At 40.9% G+C, this 19435-nt stretch overlaps 1 protein-coding gene across 15 annotated transcripts in view; it reads right to left on the bottom strand.

The window, feature by feature from the left end:
* LOC147019641 (protein PHTF2-like) overlaps positions 1-18686 on the bottom strand; it is a 79103-nt gene extending 60417 nt beyond the window's left edge. For 11 of the 15 annotated variants that reach the window (XM_085894210.1, XM_085894212.1, XM_085894204.1 and 8 more), the window contains exon 1: positions 3635-5493. Coding sequence is in view for 2 of the 15 variants with exons in the window: in XM_085894222.1 (XP_085750348.1) it covers positions 3635-3785 (151 nt within the window). In the remaining 13 variants the exon portion in view is untranslated. Of the gene's footprint in view, positions 1-3634; positions 5514-5708; positions 5835-11464; positions 11561-17028; positions 17185-18578 lie in introns of those variants that run through there. The other 4 variants (XM_085894223.1, XM_085894205.1, XM_085894208.1 and 1 more) reach the window with 4 other exon arrangements.
* Between the last annotated feature and the right edge of the window lie 749 nt (positions 18687-19435).

Genomic DNA, 19435 nt, shown 5'->3' with positions numbered 1-19435 from the left:
GTGTGTGTGTGTGTGTGTGTGTGTGTGTGTGTGTGTGTGTTGTTGACTGGTATCTACATATGTGAGTTTCAGAAAGTGGAATGGAGTCCTCCCAGGGCAGGCTCAAAGCATCCACCTTTATTTCAGTAAGGGGTCACGATTCATGGACCAAGCTGTGAAGCTTTCTGTTCTTAAAGTTTTGTGTCGAGGGCTCTCTTCAGGATCGTCACTGAACCCCAGACAGCTTCCAACTGTAGTTCGTTTTTTATCTAATATTCCCATGGGTAGTTTTTAGCACACCTGTAAAGTAGTTTCGGGGAGCTTATGGGATGAAGCGTCATCCGTCCATCCACAAATACTTGCAACTTCTCAGAAACTACACATACAATTTCAATGAAACTTGACCACAACCTTTATCCCCCATGATGTACCAAAGTTTGTTCATTGCATTAAAAAAAACAAAATCCATAGGTGTTTACTTTCTTCTCCGTTATATATTTTGTGGGTCATCCATGCCTACCAGTGGTGACCTGATTATCTTATCCAGCTACTACCAGGTGAGCGCCCAGGGTATTGCCCCTATGTTTAATATCTCTGTGAGGTTCTTTGTCATCATTCCTGTAGCTCCAGCCATCACTGGTACAACTTTGGCATTCTTCAGCTTCCAGGATCTTCTCACTTCATTATTGAGGTCTTGATGTTTGGTCATTTTCTTGATTTTTGTCCAAAATCGTTTTTTGGACAAATCGTTTAGTCCAAGATCACTGCTATTAACACCTCAATCAGCAATGCCTTCTTCTCTTTTTTTGTACCTAAGTATGATAGTCGCAACACTTTGTTTTCGATGCTAACGCTTGATGTGATCATTAGGTTGTATGCGAGTGGGAGGTACCTCCATGTGTTCAGTGATTAATTTTGGTTCATGTTCACACAAATTTTCTGGAACTGGGATATCAAAGTTTTTGCAGATGTGGCAGCAGATTACATTACAAACTCTGTTGTGTGTACAGCTGTTCCGACAGTTTGTTTTTGTGTGTGTGTATGTTCGGTCATGAAGCCTAACATATCATTCTCTTTACTAACCCCACCTCCACCCCTCACCCCATCCCTATCCCTATCCCTATCCCTATCCCTATCTCTATCTCTATCTCTCTCTCTCTCTGCACCCCGCCCTCCCGCAGTGTATAGCACCGTTTGATGAGGCACAGCTCTCCCCACCTCCCCCACCCGCTTCCTAGCTTCCGCTCCTCCCTCCTCTCCCCCCCTCCCCCTTTAATACCCTCGTCAGTGAAGCAACGGGTTGTATTTTCTCGTTCACAATATAATAGGATTGATAAGGTTATTGGTGACTATACCCCAATTTTATTGATGATGCTCTTGAAAAATGTGTATTAACTACTTTTCTATTTGTCTCCAATGCATATATTCAACTTACAGTCATGGCCATAAATATTGGCACCCTTGCACTTTTTTCAAATAAGGCACCATTTCTTCCATAAAATTGTCGAAATTAATAAATCTTTAGGTATCCACAAATGTATTTCTTTGGTATGCAGTGGAACAAAACAAAAAAAGCTGAAAAAAATTACTAAATCTTAGCTCCTAAATCCTAAATATAGCCTGGACAACATTTTTGGCACCTTTCAGAAGTTGTTAGAAATAATGAGATTTCACGCAGGTGATTCTCCTTTACTTCTGAATCGAACTCACCTGTGGTGAGTTGTTGGTGCCTACAATATAAAATCACTCATTCAACCAGTTTGAAGAGAGAAAAGGAGTCATTCTGCTGTTTTGTGTTCCTGTGTGTACCACAATGAGCATGGAGATAAGAAAGAAAAACAGAGAATTGTCTGAGGAGGTCAGACACAAGATTGTAGCCAAGCATGGACAATCTATGCCTGGTGGTGGTTTAATGGTTAGATTGGTGAGCTTGGGATCCTACGATCCGATCCAGGTTGAATTAATACCAGGTGGGGTTGACTCTGCCTGTCATCCTTTTGAGGTCGGCAAAATGAGTGCCAGCTTGCTAGTATCCTGTGTCGGAGTGACAACCCGTCCAGTATTGCACCCAATAGCCAAGGAGACTACTTAGGCAGCACCAACGCTCTGCACAGAGTATGGTCCCAATGGATGGATGGATGGATGGATGGATGGATGGATGGACAATCTCAAGGCTACAAATCCATCTCCAGAGACCTTGATGTTCCTGTGGCCACTGTACGCCATGTTATCAGGAAGTTTAAAGCCCATGGCACTGTAGCCAACCTCCCTGGATGTGGCCGTAAGAGAAAGCTTGATCGAAGATTGCAGCGACGGATTGTTCAAATTGTGGAGAAAGCACCTCGATCAACTGCCAAACAGATTTAAGCTGACCTTCATATACAAGGTACGACAGTTTCCACTCGCACCTTCCGTCACCAACTCAATGAAAGGGAGTTCTATGGGAGGAGACCCAGAAGGACCCCACTGCTGAGAGAGAGACAGAAGAAAGCCCAAATGGAGTTTGCCAAAACACACCTGAACAAGCCAAAATCCTTCTGGGAGAATGTTCTGTGGACAGAAGAGACCAAATTAGAGCTTTTTGGTAAAGCACATCATCTCTGTTTACAGAAAACAAAATGAAGCCTTCAAAGAAAAGAACACTTTCCTTACTGTCAAACATGGAGGAGGTTCAGTGATGTTTCGGAGTTGCTGCGCTGCCTCTGGCACAGGGTGCCTTGAATGTGTGCATGGCATCATGAAATCAGGAGATTACCAAGGCATTTTGGAGTGCAATGTTCAACCCAGTATGAGAAAGCTGGGTCTCCATCAAAGGTCATGGGTCTTGCAGCAGGACAATGACCCCAAACACACTTTAAAAAGCACCCAGGAATGGTTCAAGACAAAACGCTGGACTGTTCTGAAGTGGCCAGCAATGAGTCCAGATCGAAATCGCAATGAACATCTGTGGGGAGATCTGAAAACAGCAGTTGGGAGAAGGCACCTTTCAAATCTTGGAAAACTGGAGCAGTTTGCACAAGAAGAGTGGGCCACACTGCCAGTCGAGAGGTGTAGGAAGCTCATTCATCGCTCTAGGAAGTGCTTGACTGCAGGTATTTTGTCCAAAGGCTGTGTGTGCTCCCTAACATTAAATCAAGGGTGTCAATAATTTTGTCAATGCCATTTATTTTTATTTTCTGATATAAAAGAATATATTAAGTTCTGAATTAAAAACAAAAGGTTCTGTTATATTGACAGTGAAACAAAGAATTGTGGAGATAAAATAGTTTTGTCAATTTAAACTTATTTTTAGAGAAAATTGTGAGTTATTTTAAAAAAAAGTGCAAAGGTGCTAATATTTTTGGCCATGACTGTAAATGCTGCTTTTAATGAACTTCAATCTTTCAGCTATAAACATTTGACATCATCCATAGCACCACCAAATTTGACCAGATTCACTTTGTGAATTTAAACCCTCAGATCTTTTGGTTAATAAAAGTCATAAATTGCATCGAGTATATAAAAGCAAGCCTGTAGGAAGATCTAGCCAATATGTAGCTATATGCAAATTCAAAGTGGATCACCAGTACAAATATGTCATAAATGGAAGTTATTAAAAGGCTGTGAGAGTAACAACAAATTGTTGCACCACATTACAAAGTGTAAATCTACTCACCACCCCCATTAATCATCCACTTCATCCAAACCATTTCTTCATCCTCATCCCCTTCCATGTATGTCGACTCGGTATCCTTTCCCAGAACCTGGTATATACTCTGGGGTATCTGGTCACCATCAAACCATTTGACCTGATAGCGGCCATCCATAAGAATCAAACTATGTCTTTCAGGTAGCACTCACTACAACCCAGGTTCGGTTGTGATGCATGCTTACATAGAGATGCCACATGGTTAGTTCTCTGTATTTTGTTTTTCAGAATAGCTCTACATTGGGGTATGCTCCAGGGATTCACACCTTTTAACCCTTTGAACCCTTGCGGCTGTTTTACCAGCCGCTTTTCAAACCTTCAATATACCCGAGCGGCCGTTTTACCGGCCGCGATTCAGACCTCCATATACCTGAGCAACCGATTTTTTCTCCAGGGAGCCCAGGGTGTGGGAGTCAAAAGTCCAAGGAGCTCAGATTTCAAAGTGTTAATTCTCTCTGGAGGTTCATCATTCCTTTTTGGAGCATAGTGCTGCTGGAAGAATGCATATCATACATCAACAAAATTGCTCATGTGACCATTTCCATACAGTGCACAAACTTTTCCAGACCAGTGATAAGATCCTGCAAGATAAGTGATCTCACCCAAACAAAAGAACACTTCAGCATGGGCATCGTTCTTTTCCAGTATCTGAAGTGGCCTGCACTTCCCTTTATTCATGAATGCTGCTGTAACATCAGATCTGGTGAATGCATGAAGTCCAGGGAGTGCATCAATTATGTTTGGATTTACATTAGAAACAAACTGAGAGAGGCTTATGTAATTCCTCATGTTGTTACCACTCAGCCCAAAATCCTTCCACAACTCTGGGCTGCTCGACATGTGATGCACATGATAAAGCAGTAATATAAGGACATCTGTGTCATTTCTTTGGACTGATATTTTAGAATGCCGCGATACATATACAATCCTGTGAAAGTGATAAATCATCCTCATTTCAGGTTCCTCATGCTGGCACACCAGAGAAGGGACTTTTTGAAGGACATCTCCAGCTACACCAGTAAATTAATAAATAGCATGCGGTCTCTAATGTTATTTGGATGAGTCAGCACAGTTTTACAGCTTTCCAGGACAAAACTGCACAAAGCCGAAATACGACGTGACGCAAAGTCGTGACCCTGCAGTTTAGGGGTACCCCAACTTCAAGAGCAAATTATGGAAAAACGTCCAAATCGATTTTTATCAGAAATGGATTTCTGAATTCCACAGAAATTTTCACCTGAAAACAACCAACCCTCAGACCTTTTGGTAAATAAATGTCAAATAAAATCCTCCAAACTCACCACTCTGGGACTACAGCTTTGGACACGGGGATCCCGCAGGATGTCTCAAACGGGCGACTGTTGCGGTTATTTTGACACACTCATCGGATGCGAACCGGGACAGTCTGGTGATTAACATTGTGTTGACCAATTAACTTAACCTATTCAACGCAGTTTTTCCAGTTTATTTGAATAAAATAATTATCAAATAAACATTAAAGTAAAAAAAAATGTAAACAATAACATTTTTTGATAATTCTGTGTAACACTTTACAGATAATAACACTAAAAGTCATGTTGACATTTTTATCTTTCAAACAAAACCCTGTGCTGTATTATGATGACAGGTAATGTAAAGAAATCAGAATGAAATATACATATTTAAATTATGGCTCTGGATAATGAGGAGGGATCATAACTAATTTCCTCTCACCTCATGATAAATATGATGCACAAAATTAACCTTTCCTACAAAAGGATAAGTGGATATTTCCACATGCCATGTATAAAAAGTCTTCATAACATTTTCTCTTGTGATGAGCTCCTCATGACTTGATTTTCCACAACTGCAAACAACAGGCTTTCATGTTATTCACACTTGGTTTCTCTTCATTTTTATGCATTTCCACCCATCCCAAAGTTCACAAAAAGGTGCTACTGGGCTCTACCACTTATTGCATGCCTGGTTGAGACCAAATAATTTATGGAAAAGGGACACAGAATCCCAGCAGCAAAGGAAAAGAAAACCCAACCTAAGGTACCTTGAGGTTGAAACCCAACAAATCACTGATTACTCCAGAGACTGCCGACAGTATGACGACGCGTGTGATGTTGTAGAGCATGGGGTTCATGGTGAGACCATAGAGATGAAACGGTGCATCCAGTTCCTGTGTAGAATCAGGGTTTAATCATTCTCTGTTGATAAAGTTCCAATAACTTGAGGCAAAAAACACCACCCTTTTAACTTCATGTTCTGAAGATGAAAGTTTCATGGCTCTTTACTTTCTCAGCTGGAATGACTTTTCCAAATGTGATTTGACTTGTTCAACAAAAGTTGAATGTTTAAACATCCAAATGTTTTCCTTTTTCCTCCAAAGCCAACCAAATTTCTCCCCCCCCCCCTTCTTCTTTTACCCTCAGCATTGGGAAGATGCAAGTTGCTCTGTGTAATCATTCAAAGCCTTATTAAGTTAAAACACATGTAGGTTCATGTTTCTCCAGAGAATCTCTATCTCTGTATCTCTCTCTCTGTCTCCTCCCCTGCAATTGTGGCCAAAAATATTGGCACCCTTGCACGTTTATCAAATAACTCACAATTTTCTCGAAAAATAAGTTGAAATTCACAAAAGTATTTTGTCTCCACAATTCTTGATTTCAGTGATAATATTGCAGAATCTTTGTTTTTGATTCAGAACTTAATATATCCTTTTAAATCAAAACATAAAAAGAAATGGCATTGACAAAATTATTGACACCCGAGATTTAATATTTGGTAGCACAGCCTTTGGACAAAATAACTGCTTTCAGGCACTTCCTATAGTCATGAATGAGCTTCCTACACCTCTCCACTGTCAGTGTGGTCCACTCTTCTTATGCAAACTGCTCCAGTTCTCACAGATTTGAAGGGTCTCTTCTCCCAAATGCTGTTTTCAGATCTCCCCACAGACGTTCAATGTGACTTAGATATGGACTCGTTGCACGTTCACTCATTGGCCACTTCAGAATAGTCCAGCATTTTGTCTTGAACCATTCCTGAGCGCCTTTTGAAGTGTGTTTGGGTCATTGTCCTGCTACAAGACCCATGACCTTCGACGGAGACCCAGTTTTCTGACACCGGGTTGAACATTGCGCTCCATAATGCCTTGGTAATTTCCTGATTTCATGATGCCATGCACACATTCAAGGCACCCAGTGCAAGAGGCTGCACAGCAACCCCAAAACATCACTGAACCTCCTTCTTGTTTAAAAGTAAGGAAGGTGTTCTTTTCTTTGAAGGCTTCATTTTGTTTTCTGTAAACATAGAGATGATGTGCTTTACCAAAAAGCTCCAATTTGTTGTCATCTGTCCACAGGACATTCTCCCAGAAGGATTTTGGCTTATTCAGGTGTGTTTTGGCAAACTCCAGTTAAGCTTTCTTATGTCTCTCAGCAGTGGGGTCCTCCTGGGCCTCTTACCATAGAACCCCCTTCCATTGAGTTGGCGATGGATGGTGCAAGTTGAAACTGTCGTATCTTGTGTCTGAAGGTTAGCTTGAATCTGTTTGGCAGTTGATCGAGGTGCTTTCTCCATCATTCGAAGAATCCTTCACTGCAATCTTCAATCAACTTTTCTCTTGCGGCCATGTCCAGGGAGGTTGACTATTGCAATTCATCATCTGCAAATGCAAAGTTCATAGTGCTATGGGCCTTAAACTTCCTGACAACATTGCATATGGTGGACACAGGAACATCAAGGAATCTAGAGATGGACTTGTAGCCTTGAGATTGTCCATGCTGAGCTACAATCTTGTGTCTGACCACCTCAGACAATTCTCTGGTTTTCTTTCTTTTCTCCATGCTCATTGTGATACACACAGGCACACAAAACAGCAGAATGACTCCTTTTCTCCATTTAAACAGGATGAATGTGATTTTTTTTTTTTTTTTACATTGCAGGTACCTACAACTCACCACAGGTGAGTTCAATTCCAAAGTAAAGGAGAATCACCTGCTTGAAATCTCATTTCTAACAACTTCTAAAAGGTGCCAATAATATTGCCCAGGCCATTTTAGGATTTCTGTGTGGAATAAGCTAAGATTTAGTAATTTTTTCTGCTTTTTTTGTTTTGTACCACTGCAAACCAAAAAAATACATTTGTGGATACCAAAAGATTTATTTATTTCATCAATTTTCTGGAAGAAATGGGGCATTATTTGAAAAAAGTGCAAGGGTGCCAATATTTTTGGCCACGACTGTATACTCTTCAGAGAGTGTCAGTGCCACTGAAGCAGCTTCCTTAGCAAAGGTTATACTGGGTGGTTTTGTCCTCGTCATCCCATCAGTAGTTAGGGGCAGGAATTTGTAATTTGTTCATAGTGCAAGCGATAACTCCCATACTCTTTGAGAAAGACACTATGGGATCTTTAACGTCCTCCAACTAATGCTAGCAGATGGGATGCCCATTTAATATTTATCCGAGGGCCAGCACACACATTGATGAATCACCCTGCTTATGAAACACCAGAATGACAGTTTATAGCTGCTTCTGGAATCAAACCGAGCGAAACAGCTTGGAAGCGAGTGTGTGTACGTCTAGGCCATCCTGTCAGCCCCTTTCCCGAGAATGGGACAGCTTTAAATCTCTAATAATGCAAGGCCAAGAAGTTATGCATCAGAATAATAGTCTTTTTGAAGGCTCATGTCGGTATTCATCGACGGATAAGTTAATGGATTTTATCAACTGAAAGCTGATAAGAGTAAAGGTAACCGCTGATGTTTTGCATGTTTGCCCTTCATCAAAATTTTTTTTGGGGGGCACTGGTTAAGTGCGAATTAAAAAAACGTCGGTGGCATCTCGCTTCCCATACATTTTTATTACCTCGACCACTGAAAGTGGACAGAGGTTATGTTTTCACCCCTGTCTGTGAGCAGAATATCTCAAGAAGTTATGGAAGGATTTGGTCGAAATTTGGTGTACTGGTTGGGGGTGTGCCAAGGACGAATAGATTAGATTTTGGTGAAGATCTGGATCCGATAATTTTTTCAGTGATTCTTCACCAATGAGTGAATGACTAAAAACAATATACAGCATGATATCTCAAAGAGTTGCGGACGGATTATGACAAAACTTGGTGGATGAGTTGGGTAGTTGACAAGATCAAGGAGATTAAATTTTGGTTAAGGTCCGGATGTAATTCCGGCCTATCAGTGGGATACAAAACGTAAACCTTTCAGCCTGGTGGAGGTATGCGCTCCACCGAGCACCGTTCTAGTTAACCTCCGCCATCTTCGAAGATGGATGGAGGTTACTGTTTTCACCCCTTTCTGTTTGTTTGTCACTTACGAAATCTAAAGATTTCGTAAGTATATTGATGCCTTCAGTTTCTGTTTGTTAATCTTGCCGAAATTTTCGGCAAGATTGTATCGGTCGATAAGTTAGTTTGTTTGTTTATTTATTTGTTTGTTTGTCACTTTGTTTCATAAAAGTGTTTGTCGTCGCCTATTTTTCGCCTTTAAATCACTCTGTAGAGCGCAATTCTCATTGAAATCTCTTGTGGTTACACATATCATAGTATTATTGGAATACCCTTCAGCACACATAATGGTCAAGGTCAAAGGTCAAGGTCACTTTGTGGTAAATCATGGAGTTCAACGAAACCCTAATTTTGGGAGTAATTTTGATCGAATCTTCTCAAAACTTTGTAGGAATGTAGCATATGGTTTAGCGCTCAGCTGATACGTTTTTGGTGGAGATCGGCCTTGACCTTCATGGTTAGCGCCTGAGGTCGAAATGTTTTGACCCCAAGGTCAATTTTTCAAATCTTAGGTACCATATCGAGTAATACCTCAAATGAAAGCCCTTGATGAGCGCTTTCCAGATCTGTAGTTTGTCAAGGAACCAAAAATGCTTCCTGCGATAACAGAACGTTCTCTAGCATCCATTATATTATTGGTAGTTTTCAATTTTAAGACTAATCTTTAGATCATTATCAATAGACTCTTTCCACAAGTCTCTATACGCCGAGCGATAGACTCTGATCAATGTGTCACAAGTATTTGTTTCAGTTTGCGCTTCACGTGCTTCGGTTCGGCAAGATTTTTCGTTCTATGAACGAAATTCTGGCTTCTTGTTTGTTACTTATGAAATCTTTAGATTTCGTAAGTATATTGATGCCTTCCGTTTCTGTTTGTTTTTTTGTTTGTTTGTTTGTTTGTAGGCACGATAACTCGAGAACGGAAGAAGCTACCAATGTCAAATTACACCCCGTGATTCAGGAGGGTGATGGCGAGTGCTGATTAGATTTTGGTCAAAATCGGTCAAAGGTCAAGGTCACAGTGAGGTCAAACATAATTCCGTAAATTCACGTGGAGAAAGAGTATTTTTGCTTCGCTCGACATTACGAGTTCATTTTAAGTTCGATTTTCAATTTTGTCTTCGGTTTTTGCAATTGCTTAGGACGCTTAAAACTTGGTTGTAGAAATTCTGGTAAAAATCGGATGTTTTGGAGACGTTTTAAGATTGTATAAAAAATATTTCACTCGACGCGTCACGGGTCGTCCCATGATGCAGTGCGCTCGAGCAGACGCGTCGTTGAGTGACGTTAAGGTTTTGCGTGGAGAAATGGAGATTTTTTGCTTCGCTCGACGTTACGAGTTCGTTTTAACTTCGATTTTAATTTTGTCTTCGGTTTTTGCGATCGCTTTGGACGCTTAAAACTCGGTTGTCGAAATTCTGATAAAATCGGATGTTTTGGAGACGTTTTAAGATTGTATAAAAAATATTTCACTCGACGCGTCACGGGTCGTCCCATGATGCAGTGCGCTCGAGCAGACGCGTCGTTGAGTCACGTTCAGGTATAATTGCGTGGAGAAATGGAGATTTTTGCTTCGGTCGACATTACGATTTTTGATGGTTTGATACAGAATCATCGTAGAAACTTCTGGTTTGCTTCGCTACCTTCTCTAGAGACAGCTTTTATTAGACAAGGTCAGAGGTCAAGTTGACGATTTCGTAAGTACCAGTCTATGACTGCTTGTTTGTTTGTGAACAGTATTACGGAAAAACTCCTCGACGGATTTCGACGAAACTTGGTGGGGGGGGGGGTTAGGTATGGTCCAAGGATCATGCCATTAAATTTTGGACTTGGTCCCTCCCCCCAAAAAAAAAAGTTAGAGTTTTTTTTGTTTTTTTTTTGCATTTCTGCATGTTTTAATTGATTTCCAACCCCCCCCCTCAAAAAAATTGTTACCCCCCCAAAAATAGAGATTTTTTTTTTGCATTTCTACGTTTTAAGTGATTTCCAACCCCCCCCCCCCCCAAAAAAAAATTGTTACCCCCCCAAAAAAAAATTTAGAGAAAAAAATACTTTTTTTGCATTTCTACATGTTTTAAGAGATTTCCAACCCCCCCCAAAAAAGTTAGCCCCCCAAAAAAGGGAAATTTGTTTTTTTGCATTTCTTAATGTGTAAGTGATTTCTAACCCCCTCCCCCCCAAAATAATTGTTAGAGAAAAAAAATTTTTGCAACTTTTTTTCCAACAAAATTTCGATTTCTTTTTTTTGCATTTCTACATGTTTTAAGTGATTTCCAACCCCCCCCCCCCCAAAAAAAAAATGTTGGAGAAAAGAACTATAACTGCCAGCACTGTTGACATCATATTTAATGAATAAGATATAAGGTTCACTTGAGTGACCCAGCAGTATTGGCGGCGGAGGTTTTGCACTCTCCCGAGTGCTCCCCCTCTAGTTTGGTTTGTGTTGCCAAAATCCGTGAAGTGCACACGTTTCAGTGGGAATCAAAGCCAAAGGAGAACTCACCTTGAGCAGCTTGGTGGCTAACTTGAGTACATGGTTAACCATTGTAAGCTCTTCCTTTTTATTTGGTTTCTTCTCCATACTCAGATACAAGTTCATCTGCAAATGCAAAGTATTCAAATATTAGAACAAAGTAACACAGAACTGTAAAGCATCTCAGAATGCAAAGCTCATCTGTGTCCTCTTTATACTCAAATATTCTCATAATAAAGCTTTGGTGAAATTTGATGACAAAAGCTCAAATGGTAAAAAAGTTGTACCCTGCACACACGTGTGTGCAATTGCAAAATCCTGTGTCCTGCTGCATGGCAGACAAACCAATAATCTCTCAGGTTCAAAACAATGCAATCATTCTTTATTACAGTGCACACGAGGACAAAAACCCTTGATGAAACACTAGATTTATATGTTTATTTTGTGACTCCAAAATAGTACTTGTATGACATTATTATGAAGTCGTTTTACCTAATGAGATTCAATCTTGGAGTTTTCTATATACCGAGGTCACAATTATTTAACACTACAAATTTCCTACTGAAGTTCTGTATACCGTTACAATCTCACAGACCTTACACAACATCATCAATTTACAATAACTCCAGACAAATTTATAACATGATTAGTAAAGACAAATAAATAGATGAATAAACAAGAAAAAGACGGTGTGCAGAACACGATACTTGCAAAATCCACCCCCCCCTTCAAAGGTTGCCATGGATACATCAAATTGTCCATTTAATCAAGATTAAAATTGACAATCTTAAATCAAAGCTCAAGTCAATCAAATGAAAATTGATTATTTTTCAGAAGTTTGACTTCGACTTGACCTTTTGATGCCAAAAATAGTTGTTTTCCCAATTCAGTGATGGACTATGCAAATCCTGTTTAATATTCAAGTTAATGGAATGTAAACTGACGATTTTTCAGATGAAAATTGATGATTTTAGAAGTTTGACCTTGCGTTGACTTTTGATCGTTTGATCTCAAATATAGTTGGTTTCCCAATTCAGTAATGCAATTGCTGTTTAATTTTCAAGTCAATCGGATGAAAAATGACGATTTTATAAGTTTGACCTTTGACCTCAAAATCAATAGGCTTCTCAGTTGAGACTACCTCGCCAACTTGGTGAAGTTTCATGAAGATCGGTTTAATAATTTTGACCTGTAGGCAATTGACACACAAGCAGACAAACAAGACGATGACGTCGTGCAGAGCACGATACTTGCAGAATCCATAAAACAAATTTGACCTCAACAAAAATTGCTGGTTGAATTCAATGACCAAATATGAAACTCCTTCAAATTTCAAGTCAATCAGATGAAAATTGACAATTTTAGCAATTTGGCCTATGTTGACCTTTTAGTCTATGTTGGCCTCAATAATTGGTGGTTGAATTCAGTGACCTGAAATATAATTCCTGTTCAAATTTCAAGTCAATCGGATGAAAATTTACGATTTTAGAAATTTGTCAACCTTTTCACCTCAAAAACAATAGGCTTCTTGCTTATGCCAAACTCTACCAGGTGGTGAAGTTTCATGAAGATTGGTTTAAAATTGTGACCTGTCGATGATAAACAGACATACAGACAGAATAACAAAATCGACTGACTAATATCCTTGAAAAATCTTCGATTTTGCAAGTAATAAATAATTTGCTCAAATGATGTGAACCTCACAAGACAGAACATGCCTGCCTCAGGTAATAATTCACAGGTGTTTCATGATTTATGGTGCAGATTTTCATTCAATGGTATGATGAAACAAAAAGGCAATTTCACTTCTTTCATTAACAAGCAACCCATCAGAATCTTCAGTGCTAATTATTGCACGATAAATGCTGCTTTCATCGTAGCAATGCAGTTTGGATTTAATCGGTTTAATAATTGCACAGCAATTTGAATGGATGCACAACTGCCACAATATTATATTTTACCTATCTTTTTGTTAATGGAGACAAAATTAAAACCTTTCATGCAACTTCCTGCAAAATTATTTCTTGGTAATATTGGTGTATAATCCCCTTCTCGAAATACTTAACTGCTAGATGGCTTGGAGGTGAGTGTGCGTACTTCGAGGCCCCTGTTTTTAAATGCGTGGCCGGGAGCCACTGGTGGCCTAAAGTGCAGCCCCTGACGCTTGGCCAATAATACACAAATGTGAAAACACCCTATCATAATCCGCCATAAATGCTATCAAATTGACCCAATAGTTTCAAATGAGTGTTCCAATGCGAAGCGTAAAAGTAACATCACAACATCAGTGGTGGGGTTAACTCGGCCTTTCATCCTTCCAAGGTCGGCAAAAATGAGTGCCAGCATGCTGGTATACAGTATCGGAGTGGCGACCCGCCAGGATTGTGCCCAATACCAAGGAGACTGCTGAAGCAGCACCAATGCTCTGAACAGAGTATTGTCCCAATCTCCTCCTACATCAGTAGAGGGCAATATGCAAACAATTATGCTTGCAGCCCGGTAACCACAACAAAAAATACAAATAAAAAAAACAGTACGTGGCCTATTAGCAGCCATTTTGGAGTCCTACAGGTGGTGTGGTGTCTCAGACTGATGTCTTATTGGCAAAAGTGGCCCCCTTCTAAAAAATAGTGAAGATCACTGCTCTAGGCCATATTGTGACGGTTATGAAACTGGCCTCCGGGTGAATGAACATCCATGAAATGTCGCAGTTCCCAGAGTCAATTATATCATTATTGAATATCCTCAGAATAGATTTCCTTCCCATTGTTTGGAGGGATGATGGACAAATGCGTTGTGTGGCTTTAACTTCATCTAACTTACAATCCACGCTCCATCCACATTCACATCCAATTTTATCCAGTATCGTGTGCCCCTGCTGCACTGCCCTCATCACCCCCCTTGCCTCTCAAACCCCGTAACCCCCATGGGAAGCTTCCCTTGCTTAACTTAAAACCATCTGTTCGTTCCTCCATGTCACATTCTTGGTCATTCCTTCTCTCAACCTCCACCTCACACCCTCCCCTCAGAAACCAAACCTCCCCTTTTCATTTAACATCTGAAGCCATCATCCTTTCACTACCAAGACACTGTCTCTCAGACATCCTGCATCATCACCCTGTTAATTCCATACGAATAAACCCTTCAGCGTGTGCAAATCACTGACGAATTGGATAAATTCCTTTCCTTTCTTCTTTATAAAAATCCTTCATTCAAAACACACATTACATGAACATCACAGAATCGCGTGCTCACAGCACACATGTGGAAAGTACAGATTCTTCCAGAAAGAATAGCATCCCATCGATTGAGGTGGATCATTCTGGAAGACATTCAAAGACTCGATGAGCCAGGAACTAATGAGAGGAAACCATGAGTGAGTGAGAAGGGCCTCAAACCATGCCTGCGCTGGCCCCAATAAAAATAAATGTGCGGGTGGACAAGCAGAGCCGCCGGGGAGCAGAACCACTGAGAAGGAGCGAATCTCTGCCCTGAATGAGCTGTTAATTGCCTGCACGTCTCTGCCCGACAGCCGCACGAGAACTGTTGAACTCGGCGGTTCCAACCACTTCACACGGAATTCTGACACCACATCAACACAACCCCTATCCCTCTTCTTCCCCACCCTTCCACCTCCTTCACTTTGGGCCCAACATAGGCACACATTGTCTGTGTCTGGTAAGCGAGGAGTTGATCAAATACTCCACTCTTCCTCTAATCTTCTCATACTCTCGTCTACCTTTCCAGATGATTCTGCTGCCTCCATGTCTTGTGTGTAGCTGATTAAGATAAGATTGTAGAAGGGGAATAAATGCTAATGGTTAGAATCTGTTATTTTGTGCTTCTCTTGATTGTTTAATGTGCTTGTAAATACATACCACTAATTTCATTGATTGCTTGGTTGTGTTTGTAAATAAATGTGCTTGTTGAACTGTGAACAGTTTCCAACTTGCTTGCTTCGTCCTTTCCTCCATTGGCTTGATTTAGCATGAAAGACTTGATAGATGGGAAATTCTATGCCAGTGATTGGCTCCGCAATTAGCCAGTGCTCACTCACGGTTCTGCTTGGCCGTACATAACAAATATATGGGTGCACACTGAGGGTAGGTACCTCAATTGACATGACCAAACCACCGGAAAAGGTAATGCATTTTACAGCAAGAATCCTGCCAGGTTTGGCAGTATCAATCGGCGTCCTTAGTTGCTTGACAACCCGACGGGCCGCAAGGTCATTCACGGCGTGGTGGCCTGAAGGGCCGGAAGTCAGGAAGAGTTCGAGAAGTCCCCCTCGTGCTGAACCCCGATTCCGTAACAATATAAATACACTGCAGCAGGTATGGCCCCTACAATAACGCAAGCGATTAAAGGCAGGAGCTGTACACACCCATGAATTATAACCCTGTGGAGTACGAATAGCTGGCTCAAGGCTAAATTTTCACAAAGTTACACCGAGCAGGTTATCTCACCTCCTACTCAGAATGTAGTCTAAAACTGCATCGGTTTTTATTAAAGTTACCCAAGTTATGCCTCCAAAGGGTTATCAAAAAGCAAAATAATCAGCGTGGGAAAGATGGCAGGAACACATGGCACATGTAGCATTAAAGAATAAATAATTATACTTCAGATAGGCAGGCAGCAGCCTCTTCCCTCTTCAGATCTTGACAAAAATCACAAGCTGGTTAAACACTTGGAATATGTTTTTCAATCCTGAACAATCTCAACATCTGTCTCTGTGTCTCTCCGAAAGGACCGTCTGGCAAACCCTCCCATACACTTTCTTAACAATCTTCTTGAGGAAGTTTCAAATTCAAACTCCTGTATCTCACGATTAGCCACAACCTTTCTTGGGCAAACTATATTTCAAAGATGGCTTCCAAAGCCAGCAGCTGACTGGGCATCCTCCGTCGTACAAACTCATTCCTTGGCACACCTGCACTATCCACCTACAAGGCTTTCATCCACAGCTCGATGGAGTACTGCTCTCTCGTCTGGGCTTGCGCCCCTGCCTCACACCTTGCTCAGCTTGATGCCATGGAAACCAATGCCTTCAAAGATCATTGGAATCTCTCGTGATGAAGATGAATTTTTGGACCCATCACAGACAGTTTTGATGGTCTCTGTGTCTTCTACTGCTTCCTTTCTGGTCTTGCACCCTGCCCCACCTCTCAGGTATCTGCAGGGTGCACACGGTCTGCCAGTAACCCCTTTCTGGTAAAACTCCCAAAGTTTCGACTCTCATCTCCATTAATTTGTCCCTCTTTCTTCCTACCTGTGGAACCAACTTCCACATTCTCTTCAATCTCATTCTTCCCTCCAGGTCTTCAAGACAGCTATGTAAACCACCATCTCAGATCATCCACAATCGACAATCATGATCGTTTCTACCCTCATTAACCAGATCTAAGTCCACCTCTTTCCAAATTTCCAATTTTTCCCTCCACTTCTGTGATTGAGATTTTGTGGCTGTATCAATGTTATTCACATCCTGTGGTCCTCTCCTTGCTGTCATACTCCCCATATTTGTTATTTACTGAGACTCCCTCTATTTTGTCCCCCATACATACCTGAAAGCACAGATGATCCTCTATACATACCTGCTCTGTAACGAGGATAGAAGTGTTGCTGTATTTCTTGTTTGTTTCAGAGCCCAGAGTTATGAACCGTAAAAGAAAAATACAAAGGCTCACACCCCACAGCATCAGCTCCCAGTTGTAGTAGGCATCTAGGAAGGTGCTGTGTCCATGCAGAAGCTGAGACAGACAAATGGGAGGAATGTAAGATGGCATCGTATGGCACGTCAGGTGAGGTGTAGAATACTTCAAGATAAAATGATGACTTTTGAAAACTACTATTACAATCGTAATTTTAGCAGAAGCCTTGACAAGAAGCTGCAACTCGCTTCAAAATTGCCACCACCTATCTGAACGTTCCCATGCCAAATGCTCTCTGCTCACCTGGAACTTCACACAGCAGTGAACCCAATGCAGGAGGAGGCCAATAGACCCTTCATGCCTGTGCCACATCCACACTCAACTACTACAACTACAACTACTTCTATAACGACCAATTCATCCCATTCTTTGTCGGATCGGCTGAAGGAGAAGTTTGGCCAAAGTTATTCACGGAATTTTTTTCACATCCATCCACGAATAGCAGATGGGACACTCCGCTTAACGTCCATCCGAGGGACGGCCAAGTTTGTAATGGAATGCCCTACCTGTGAAACACCAATCCGACAGTTTACTGTGGTGCCAATAATTAAATCAAAACTCAACAGCTTACAAGTGTGCAACCTTTGCATCAACCTTTCAAACCATTCACACTTGCCAGGTTCAATGCAATCGCAAAATACGTGGATCCACTCGATCACCATGACACCAACCCCACCCACACCATGACCCCAAAACAACGGAACAAAACTACTATCAGTTGGGATCTCTGCAGTCACTCTCATGTTATTTAATGCTATCAGGTGAGCAGGTAAATCAAAAGAAAAAATTAAAGAGGAGGGAGATTGTAGAAAAATTATAGGGTGAAATGGGTGAGGACAGAGGTGGGAGGGGGGAATAAAAGGAAAGAGGTATTTTGTTATCTCAGATTGGCTAAGCGAATTCAGCTCTAGGCTTAACCAAAGCAATCAATGTAATGTTTATGGAACAAATGAAAAACTAGTCTTAAAGGTGATGGTTAGTGTCAGTGGACAGGAAGAACAATGGATGAATTTGATAGAGGTATGCAAACTGTCTTGGGAATCAAGGCAAAGCTGATGTTTTAGGCATTAACCCTTCATCAGAGCAAAATAAGAATGGATGGGGGCGAATATTGGTACAGGGTGGGAGTGAGTGAGAGATGCATGTGTTGGAGTTACGTTCGGGGTGAGGGTACACAAGGGGTTTGGAATGCCATATTTTGGACACCACACAAAATTAAAGGTCATGGTTCAGTAATTAAAAATGAAGGGGACTGGTAAAAAAAAATTAGGAATAGGGAGACAAAAAAAGAGGAAAAATAAATAAATAAATAATAAAGAGATAAGAGAATACATAACTTAGGTGAGACAGATATGCGAGGTATGAAAGAGCACCACACGTACTACTTAGAGAATAGTATAACAGGTACTTTGTGGTGAATCATAAGCCCTCACCTGTGCACAGCAGATGAAGATAACTGAAAGCGCAAGTAGAAAAGCCGAAGAGACGATAACGTCCACAGAACGCTGTGGTCCGCGCCTCTGTCAAACACAGAAATGAAATATGAAGTACCAGCAGGAACTTTTGCAAATTATATCAATTTAACACATCACAAAAGAGGCTCAAAGAGGCAAGTCAAGGGAAAACAAATGAAACAAACAGGGTGAGAAAATTGGAAAGGGTCGAAAGAGTACGAGTCGTTGCACACCCACATCTCTGTTTAAGGAATACGCAGGGAAATGGCAAGGGCAGCCAGATGTTAATGAGGGGTTACAGCCTCTGTCAACATCCGATCATGCAATAATATGAGGATATGCACAATCACATGTCCATGTCTGTATATTTCATGAGACTTCATCTATGCTGAGGTTAATGCCAAAAAAAAAAGTATGCCTTCCTTTCCAATGAGACAATCTATTTATTTATTTATTAATTCATTCATGATGACCCCATGGGTGTGTACGTATTTCCAATATATGACTGCTTAATGGATTCTATTTTTTTTATAACCAAGATCGAGGCCCATGGAAGAGCAAGGTGAAACAAACAGGATGACAACAGCGGGAAGTAACAAGCAAACAAAATGATGAAAGAAAGGAGAAGAGAGAGAAAGCTTGGATAGGAGAGGGTTAATAGAAATAGAAAAGATACCGTTATCCTGCCATCTTGAAACTCCGGAGGGAAGAGTAGAATTACACAAGTGGGAGAAAAGAACAACAAAGGAATGGAGATGAAGATTCTTCCCCTCAATGAAACCTTCCTCCCCCATTGCAGTAAGCATGGATTTTAGAAGTTTAACAAGGAGGGAGTT

Source organism: Eptatretus burgeri, chromosome 9 (genome assembly GCF_056783735.1).
Source record: "Eptatretus burgeri isolate ZD-2024b chromosome 9, Ebu_testis_v1, whole genome shotgun sequence".
NCBI lineage: Eukaryota > Metazoa > Chordata > Myxini > Myxiniformes > Myxinidae > Eptatretus > Eptatretus burgeri.
Note: the sequence above shows the minus strand (reverse complement) of the source record. Positions and strands in the feature narration are given on the sequence as shown.